This window comes from Talpa occidentalis, unplaced genomic scaffold, assembly GCF_014898055.3.
Source record: "Talpa occidentalis isolate TD23 unplaced genomic scaffold, MPIMG_talOcc4v2.1, whole genome shotgun sequence".
NCBI classification, from domain to species: domain Eukaryota; kingdom Metazoa; phylum Chordata; class Mammalia; order Eulipotyphla; family Talpidae; genus Talpa; species Talpa occidentalis.
The window spans coordinates 29256581-29267133 of NW_026555331.1; the positions used below are offsets into that span (position 1 = coordinate 29256581).

At 43.4% G+C, this 10553-nt stretch overlaps 1 protein-coding gene across 1 annotated transcript; it reads right to left on the bottom strand.

Moving 5' to 3' along the window:
• Window positions 1–770: 770 nt before the first annotated feature.
• ODF1 (outer dense fiber of sperm tails 1) lies at window positions 771–9713 on the bottom strand. Its single transcript, XM_037501549.2, has 2 exons — window positions 9233–9713; window positions 771–1343 (listed from the first exon to the last, which is right to left on the bottom strand). Exons 1-2 carry the CDS (start codon window positions 9553–9555, stop codon window positions 899–901), a joined length of 768 nt encoding a protein of 255 aa, XP_037357446.1. The 5' UTR covers window positions 9556–9713; the 3' UTR covers window positions 771–898.
• Between the last annotated feature and the right edge of the window lie 840 nt (window positions 9714–10553).

The following is a 10553-nucleotide window of genomic DNA, read 5'->3' on the forward strand; positions in this document are numbered from 1 at the left end:
CCTCATTCCGATCCCTCCCCATCATCTGCTTCCCTACCACTCTCTCCTGTCTTGACAGTCAAGAATGGCTCATGGGCATGTCCATGAGGACACAAGTGCGGGTGAACTCAGCTATCATTTTGTGAAAGTTGTACTTCTCTGCACATGAACTCAGAACTGAGCTGCTGTGCCTAAAAGAAGTTTTGGGAATTCAGAAACCAGGTAGCTGAAGTAAATCTGAGAAAGCTGCAAACCACCTTGAACCAGAGCTGTTCATTCCCCCCCAAATATCCTGTGTCTAGGGATGCCCACCAAAAAAAGGTCTTTCCTGGAATTTGGTGGTAGAGGAAGCCACAGGAGAGTAGCTCTCCCGCCTCCTCTTCCCTTCCTACCCACAGGAATGTTGCAGGTGGACAAGCTGTATGCACGCCCCCCCCCCCATGTCTTTGTATTCTGATCATACCTCAGTAAAAACCCCAACCACATTTCACTTGGGGAGTCACTCAGTGCTCCCTGCTGCAGTAGCTTTGAAAAAGCACTTATCTTCAAACCCTAGCTAGTCCCCATTTCTGCTTTGACCATGTGGTTTCCTAGGTCATTCCCTGGGTCATCATTTGGTGGTCTATGGACGCCCACCGAAAAAGGATCTTTCCTGGAATTTGGTGGTAGAGGAAGCCACAGGAGAGCTGCTCTCACCATCTCCTCTTTCCTTCCCATCCAGTAATTCCCTGACACCCCTGACTGGGCTAGTGTTCTGCAGCACATCAAACCAAGAGACACACACCTGCAGTGGATTGCACTTATGTATTTAGTCTCCTATGTACTTGAATTACACGGGACGTGGACAGGGGACAAGAAACACTGGAAGAGCTGCCTGGCTGGAGGAGTTGGCCAATCCTAAATCATGGTTTCCTATGCTTTACAAAATCATCTTCCTACAGGAGAATCGGCTCCCACATGGGTAGCAGGGGTTGCAAGGGTCACACAATGGGCTGCAGGGGCTGCAGGGGCTACAGGGGCTGCAGGGGTTGCAGGGGTTGCAGGGGTTGCAAGGGTTGCAGGGAGAAGAGCAAGGGTAGCAAGGAGACTCTATCTTGACACAGCTGCCGAGCCCGTAGGAGTATGTTACGTCTTTCTCGTCCACACATGGAGGCAGGCTGAACTCTTTACAGATGTTCATGTAGCTGTATTTTTTCGATCCCAGGCAGTCGTACCTGTTCTCCCGCTCAGCTGACACGCACACCTTTCCGTCCTTCACTCGAACTTTGACTTGATCAGGTTCAAAGCCACACACGTTCACTGATCCTAAAATGTTACTGCTACAGCAAGAAGAGGCCAGGATTCTATTTGTTGTTCTTCTCAGTCTGGAATTTAGAAAAAGGAAAGGATGAGGGGAGAAAGCTTGGACATCAGAACTCAGACACAACTTTAAGCATTATTTATTTAAGAGGCAAAATTCTGGTCTCTGGTTTTTTATTTTATTTTTTTCCCTAAAGATTTATTTATTTATGCATATAAGAACCGGGGTACAGACCAGATGTGTGAGAGGTGAGAGGAGTCACCAGAGACAGAGTGGGAATCAGAACAGGCAGACTGACTGAAATACACTGCTGAGGGGAGCAGCGGGAGAGGCAGGAGAGGTCTGCCGCGCCATGTGGGTATCTCCCTGGCCAGCCGGGATCAAACCTGCACTGCAGAGACTGCGGACAGCTTCACAGCACTGCTCTCAACCCGCTGCGCCACCAGGGAGGCCTCTGTTTTTTCAAATAGCAAAAGTAAATACTAGTCACTGGGAAAAGTCAAATATTACAAGTATATGAAGTAAAAAATGCGTTTCCCACAGGTAAACCTCAATTTACAGCACATGGATACATGGGCTTTCAGATCTCTCTCTTTGTATTTAGGTCTCAACTGATCCTCTTATTAGCTGTGGAAACTAGGCAGGTTCCTTAATCTCTGGTTCAGTTTCCTCATCTGTAAAATTGGACTAGGGCGATTGAGGATTAGATGAGATTATATATTTTACTTTGCTCTGTGTTGGGTACATTATAATCCCTGGTTTTTACCATGACTATTACTACTATTAGATGTCTACTCAGAACTCTCTTTAAAAAAGGAATCAGACTAGTAAGATTCCATTTAAAATCTGCATTTTAAAGCTGGCTGTCAGCCTCTGAACCCAGCCCTGCTCTTGCACAGGACTGTGCTGCCACTAGGCCATCACCAGACTCGTCTGAAAGCTGCATCAACAAATGACAGGGCAGATGCCCCAGCCTGGCCCTCCTGGTGGGGTCCTGGTCAGATCCTACCAGCTTGCAAGGGCTGATTGTGTGCATCTCTTCCCTTCATTTCATCCAGTGACTTCATTTGGATAACGTGAAATCAATCACAGTAGGGATATTTCAATCAATATTGTTAAGTACTACAAATCAGCACGTGCACACACACACACACACACACACACACACACACACACGCACCCCCAGCTGGCTGGCTATGGCTTCTAAAGAAGCAAATAAGGGTCTCCTTGGTTCCTATAGCACTCTCTTGGTGCTGCTCAGCAGTCCTGCTGTGTGAATATTTAGTAACAGCAGTTGATAATAATAGTAATATTAACAATTGATCACCTCTAATATTGAAAGGTAGTAAGCAAAATGCTAAGAGCACAGACTCTGACGCCAGAACATTTAGGTTCAAATCGTGGTTATGCCATGTGAACAAGTTATTTACCCCCTCTGTGCCTCAGTTTCCTCATCTGTAAAACAGGGACCATTATAGGGACCTACCTCAAAGGTTAATATGAGACTTAAATTCATGAATGAAAAGTATTTATTATGGTACTTCACATTTAATCTTTACAATAACCCTACTTGCACTGGCCCTCCTCAAGTTTCATTTTCTTTCTAGTTGGCAGATATTCCAAAGATAACCTAATGCTCTGAAATAGTCTTTTAAAAATTCCTTGACATTAAAAAAAAATAACAAAACCACACACTTGGTACATCTTCAGTCTCTTAGCCTCCAAAGGAAGGCCTGGGAATGTGGGACTTCTAGAACATTTTTCAGTTTGAGGAGTATGGCCTTCATGACTGGATGATTAGTTTGAGATATGTTATTGATTCTTTTTATGTTGAATTTCTTATGCATTTACTTTTTGGAGAAAAAAAAGTTTTGTAGGAAACTCAAAATGCAAACAAGTGAAAAGACAGAATATTTTTTAAATACCCATAATCCTATGTAACATTTAACAGTTGGTGTTAGATCTTCTTCCATGTGTGTGTTTTTACATGCCTATTTGGAGTTTTGTGTGTATTCTTATGAAGTCATGCTATACATACCACTTTGGATCTCTGTTCTTCACTTCATAAGTCCTAGCATGGTTGATTAATCAACAGTATGAGCTCTTGTAATGAAGGGTGCAAACCAAGACTGATAGTAATTAGTTACAAATAATCAAATGGAATGCAAACCTTGAAGACACAAAGGTTGACAGACGCAACTAGTAAGGCACCCAGAGGACCGTGACAATTACTCAACTCCACCTCAGCCCATGGAGATGTGTGGGTGGCATAGGGCATAGATGTCTTTCATGCCTGAGTGTGCCAGAGTGTCCACAGGCCAAAGGAAGAAAACTGGATTTATTTAAATTCTTTATCTCTGGGGGCGGGGGGAACACTCTGTCTCCCCAAATGGGTAGAGAACGAAAATGCATCACGGCCTCTCTGCAGGGGCCACAGACTTGAAGCTTGAACAGTCAAGGCCAAGAGTGAAGCACAGAGCAGAATGGGTGCCCTGTGGAACTCTCAAGGACCTCCCAGGGTATGTGGGGGGCTGAGAATCAAAGCTTTTCCTTCTAGCAAGAGATGAGAGACATCAAATCCTGCCTTGAAGTTAGGGGAGGGCCTCCCCAAGAAGGGACTCCAAGTAGGATTTCCAGGGGCCTGGCTATTTGCACAGCTGACTCCACCAAAGCCCTCCTGCCACCTACAGGAGTTGGGTATGGGAGCTGGATTTGTAGGCCAAAGCTGGGTCCCAGGACCACCTCCTCCTCTAAGCAACCCGAGTCCCACATACAGTTTCATGGACTGTATTGCATGGGTTCTTTTCCTCTATGCCTGTCACTCTGCCCCTGCAGCAGCTGCTCAAGGCTCTCATCATGTGGGTCTTCAACAAATTGCCTAAAAGTCTTGACTTTTCTTCCTTTTGCTTCTATGTCAGAGGCTATCTGTGGGGATGTGTGGGTTTAGGAGAAGTTGCAGGAGCCACATTTTACACATCAAATTGCAACTTGACTCCTGCCTGGCAAGGTACCCATCACACCACATGGGATTTTCCAACGTCCCTGGGGTTCTGGGCAAAGGGAGGTTGTGCCCTCTACTTGTTGTCATGAGGGGAAAACAGCCACAGTAAACACAGGGAGATCAGCTTCTTTGGTTTGTTACAAAAGCCTCTTAGGATATCTGGGGGAGTGAGTGACAGTGGAGCCTGTATCTTTCCCTTTGGGCTGCCACCTTTTCTCCCTATTGAAGCTGAATTTCACCTGAATACACAACCACACTCCTGAGTGTGCAACATATTGCCCATAGCTATGATGATGAGGACTATTCAACCGTCTTCACAAAGATATAAATCAAGTTCACCATGTGATGAACGAGTAATGGAGATGTTACGAAGCTCATCTCTTCCCAGGAGCAAAGGGAGGCAGACATTCCTCCAATGGTCGCTGGAGTCCCTTATTTCTTTTCCTAATTTAGATCCCTTCCAAGGATCCATTAAGTGGGATCTTGCTTCCCAGCCCATCTTTCCCTTTCTCTTCTTTCTTCTCCTTCTTTCCTTCTTTTCCTGCTTTGTGTCTCTCCTCCAGGGTTTTGAATGATACTGGAGAACAATGTGACTCAGCAGGAGCAGAGTGACACAATACAGGGAGCTTGGTAACACATAGGTAGCTGGGTCACCTCCCAGAGCTTCTGATTCACCAAGTCTGAGGAGGAGTCCAGAACCTGCATTTCTAACAAGTGCCAGTTGATGCTACCCCTGGGGCCCTGAGGCCATCCTGAGAACCACTGACCAGGTAGTTAAGCATATGGACTGCAGACTCAGGTAATCCTGACTTCAAGCCCTGCGCTCTTGCCAGCTAGCAATGAAAAGCATTGTTGGGAGAATCCATTTCATCATCTCTAAAATGGCCAAGATGCTACAAGCATTAAATGCACATAGTTTTTGTTCAATAAAGTATAAATCTCTTTATCAGGCTGTTCCAGGCTCCACCTTACTTGGATGGCCCCTAAATTTGAGACTTCAAACCTCCAAAGGCCAAGCTCTGTATCACTAACATTAAGGTCAAGCCAAATATAGACTTGGATTTGGTCTAGATGGACAGTGACTCCTACCCAGCAGGCCCGCAGTGACTGGGCTCCCAGACCTATGGATATTAAGAGATGATGATGACAGGGCACCAAGGGACCCAGTTCACTTCCACCCCTGTAGGGAAACTAGGGATATCTCTCCTATCTGTGGGAAAGCCAAACTTTCACCAGTCATCAAGCACCCAGTTTCCTCTCTCTGGGCTCCACATGGATTAAGGATGTCCTGACTCTTGGTCAGAGAATAGGGGAATGGCAAGATAACCCTTAGATCTGAACAGGCACTGCTAAACCCACAAAGAACTCACCATGAGGAGGCCTCCCTGCTGGCACAAGAGGCTAAGTTGCAGCACCATAAAGCTACCTGCAGGACGAGTTCAATCCCCAGCCAGGGAGCAACCCACATGGCGCAGCAGACCTCTCCTGTCTCACCCACTGCTCCCCTCTGTAGTGTATTTCAGTAGATCTGCCTGTTCTGCTCCCCACTCTGTCTCTGCTGAATCCTCTCACCCCCCCCCATCTCTGGCCTGCACCCCAGCTCTTCTATGCATAAATAAACAAATCTTTAAAAAAAAAAAAAAAAAAAGAACACACCATGAGGGCTGACCATCATCAGCCTCACTGAGGAAGAATAATTCAATGAAGACCTCGTACTCAGAACATGAAGGGGTAAAAAGAAAGAGAAAGCAGGTTTCTTAAGTTTTAAGGAGATGGTGCCCCTGGTGTGGGGAATTTCTTGTTGAGCTTCATCCACCACAGACACTTAGGTGAGTGCACAGAAGCCCAGTGTCAGGATTCACTCCCAGGTACCAGTTAAGGGTGCAGAACTCGAGCCCAGAACACCCTGCAGATCCAGGAGCCCTGCCAGGCACCAGAGCACAACAGGGAACCATTAGTTAGACAATAAACTCCTGAGGACTGGACTGAGGAGGGGCTGGCTTTTGCTTCTGTCTGTTGCTTTAGTACAGAGGACATACTTCCCATGAAGTGTGTATGAATCAGCTACAAGCCTAACAGACTAGTGGTATGACTGCTTACAAATTCAGATATGTGGTCCCTCTAATTCCAAAGAGGAAGACTCAGGGGAACTGCTAATGCTTGGGGTGCACAAAGTAATTTGGGAAGGAAAAGAGGATATCAAAATAGCAAAGAACACAAGTGCTTTCTTGGGTCTCCACTAAAGAAGACAGCAGGTTTATTTTGAAGCAGCTATTCAGTGAACAATGGAAGTTCTTTTTTTTTTTTTTTTTTAGAAAAATAGATATAAGGAAAAGTTTATTAAGGAGGAAAAAAAAACCACAGAAACAAAGTGGGACTACCATGCCAAGCAATGGAAGTTCTGACCATAATTCTGTGCCCAGAACTGAATAGTCAGCCAAGATTTCCTACCAGTAACTAAAGACACAGAGCAGAAAAACTCTTGGACAACACAGTCTGGCATCTGAAAGGCCATGTCACACCTTACCAAGCAGCTCGCATTCTTTACAAGGTAAAAAGAATCATGCAAATGTGATTTCTAACCTCAAAAAGCCCTGGGTAGGGTTCCACACCAAAGATTGTTTTTAAAATTGAATCAACATTTCTTTGCATCTATTTAGTCATAGATTGGGAGTCAGTTGAACAAAAGGCATTTCACAGGAAGAAAAATGTTGACAGTAGTAGTCCTCTGGGATCGGGGCTTGATCAGGGCTTAACATTTCATCCACATTCTGGAAAATCGAATATTTTGGTTTGTAAATGACACTAGGCCTTTCTGGGTTGTAAAATGTCAAACTGTCAGAAATATAGCATAAGAGGGTTTCACAAGTTGGTGTGAAGGGAAGGCGGGTGTGGGAGGAGAAACAACAGGGTAAACCGGAGGCCTTTCTAAAATGGACTGTGTTGCCAGCACAAAAAAAAATCAGCCAAAGCCCAGACACCAACAGCAAAAGTATCACACACCAAAGAAAGTATTACTTCTTGTAAACCACACTGTCAAGAATTAAGCTTGAAGTTGTGTGTTCTGTACATGAAGAAATAGGGCCTCCCAGAGGAGGTGGAGGGTGTTCAGGAGATAAAAAGCAGCCGCATTCTCTCCTGACTGCAGGGACAGCCAGGAGACAGAAGTTGAAAGGACTTGGATCAAGAGTGGTCACAGACCTGCATAGAAGTGACTCTTGATTCAGGTCCAATCTTTAGAAAAAAAATCATTGATTCACAATGTGTTCAATTTTTGTAACTTAATAACCTAGGGAGTAAAAATTAAAATTTGTTCAAAGAGAGTGTAGATAAGTATATAGGAGATAGCCCTATCCCAGGTCATTGAGGGAGGTCCCTCCCCTGACCTTTAGTGGCTTATGACCTATTGCCTTTTCCAGGGAAACGTCACTGTCACAGTTGTCAAGTGTCTCTCTCATTCTCTCACCTCCCCACTATCCATCCATCCATCCATCCATCCACCCACCCATCTATCATATATCTACCTATATTATCTATTAATCTCATTAGGGCTAGACAGATGTTGTTTAAGGGTACAAACATACAAGTAATAAGTCCTAGAGATCTAAGTATAGTGAACACAAAGTATTGTATTATAATCATCAAACTTGCTGAGTGACTAGCATTTAATTATTCCAACTGCTAAAAGGAAATGAGAATTATGTAAATGATAAATGTGCTAATTATCACCACAATGGTAATATTATAATGTATCAGATTAACATGTGGTATACCTTAGACTTACAGTGTTCCATGTCAAATACATTTCAATTAAAAAAATCTATCATCTATTGTCCTATAACATCTACATACCCATCTTTTAAGAAACAGCATATTAGTTTTTCTGTACCTTCCTTTTTGTGCTTAACACATCAATATATAAATGACTCATAATCTTTTTTATGTTTAACGTATCATTCCGATGTATGGATATACCATAAACAACTGTATGATTACATATAATATTTATAAATGTAATAATATTGTAACAATATTCTATATGTTATAACCCGTGCTTTCAAACATTTTTTTCATCAGTAGCAACAGGCTCTATGGCATATGTAAAAAGTTAGAAAAGCTTTCTCCAAAAGAGAAAATGTAATCAAATTTAAAGTTCTTAAGTAACATTTAAAATTACCCAAAATTCAATTAAAACCTATTTTTTGGCTTTTATTACTTGAAATATTGAAGTAACATTGAAATGTTGAAGTAACATTAGCTTTAGGTGTACAACATTATAAATCAACAGCTATATAAACTAAATAGTGTTCAGGTTAAAACCTTTTTAACTCTTCTGGAAGCTGTTATTCTCCGATCTGTTTATTTGCACAATTCTTACTAGAGCTGAACAGGAAAGCTCACATAAGAGACCAAACTCCAGATGAATCTTAAGTCTTTATCTGGAGTTGGGGAGCGGGAGAAAGGTTTCCCGACAAAACCAAGGAAATGGCTCTACTGTTATTTTCTCCCCTGCTCTTAAAGCCTCTGGCAAACATTAAGGATTTGATCAATTATTATTACTTCTCCTGTAGTCATTACTGTAAGCCCAAATATACTCAAATCACTTTACTCATAACCAGAAAAAATGTTTAGTTTGCCGCTTCCAATAGCTTTTTAATGACACCCCCTGTTTCCTTCCCTCATTAAAGCCACATTATTTATCATGTTGGCATTCCTGCTATAAACCAACAACAACCTTGCCAATCGACATCATTATATTGTCTTTTGAGAATCTTACAATTCCCATCATGGCCCCATTTGCTCTTCTTTTCTTAAATCTTTGTTAAGTCACCAGAGTCATTATCTCAGCCCCTTTTCATCTTTGTTCAAATATCGAGTGTCACCTCTCCCTCTCTTACTCCAACTTAGAAGGCTAATACACCAACTATAAACATCTTAAAAAGTTCTTTTACTTGGCAAGCTCTCTCTTTTCATCCTCTATGGCTCTAATGGCTTTCCTCTCCAAACTTCTGAGAGATGGTCGAAGACAGTAAAGCTTGACATCACACAGGCAACACGGGTAGAGATCGCACAGGCCACAAGAGCGGGAACAGCGCTTCGAATAGCACAGGCAGTACGGGTAGGGGTGCAAGTCACAGCAGCAGTAGGGGTGCATGTATAGGTCGCACAGGCATCGTGTGCTAAATTCGTCGATGCATCTCAATTGCCTCAATTCTCTGTCCACCTTCTTAATGTCCCGTCTAACACTATCCAAAAGACAACTCAGTGCAGCCATTACAGTCACACCTTATTGTTTCTGTGAGTACCCTTGGGAAATGGCACTCAGGGGAAAAAAATTGTTCTAAGCTCTTCTCAGAAGTTTCTTTTAAAAATAAATGAGGCACACATGCTTCACCTACTTTAAAGCTTGAGTTCTGTGACCTCACCACCCTTTAAGTATGTCATAGTCTTTCAGTTGCCATGTGAACAGTACACAGTCATGGTCTCCGGGAGACCCTCCTTAGGGTTACAGAGCTGCTCTGAAAACCACACAGCTGTTTAGTTTTCATTCACCTTAAACGTGGATGTGTCCCCCAAGTAATCACAGTTTTTTGGAGTTCATGAGGCTAACTTTGAGTGATTTTTACTTGTGTATCCCTGAGGTCTGACCACACCCATGAGTGTATGTTTGTTGATCTTAATGTGGCTGAATGAAGGAACGATCCAGCTCCTTTCTCTATGCCTTTCCAACTGTTAGCTCTGGCTTGACATTTAGCCTTGCCCTTTAATAATCTAGGATGCATTCTGTCTCCTATTTATAGGTAGAATATAAAGGACTTTTCCATGGTTCCTCTTAATAAGTCAGTCTCAAGTCAGCCTTAGTTCTTGACCTTCTGAGCCCCCAAATATCTGAATTATACCCATTTCTGTACTAGTTGGTGTACTGGCTATTTTGGAGCTTCAGTTCTTTAGGGGCAGGATCCTTAAACTCCCATCTCTCAAAGCTCAGGATCCTGTCCTCAGGCACCACCTCACAGTAAACTATACCTCTGGTCTTATAGCTAAGTCTGGTCATTTATCTTTTGTTTCCAAGAGCTTCCAAAATGTTGGTCCTTGATACTCTCATTGCCAGCATCTTAAAGTCGCTGGACACCAGCTGCCTGACATACCCATTTATGTCAGCCTCCTGCGCTCTCGGCTGGATCAACATCCTGGGTCTCTGGCTCCACTTCAACCTTGGCTGGGCTTCCTACGCCTCTAAGCCCTTCCCCTCAAACTGCTATCCAACTCTCA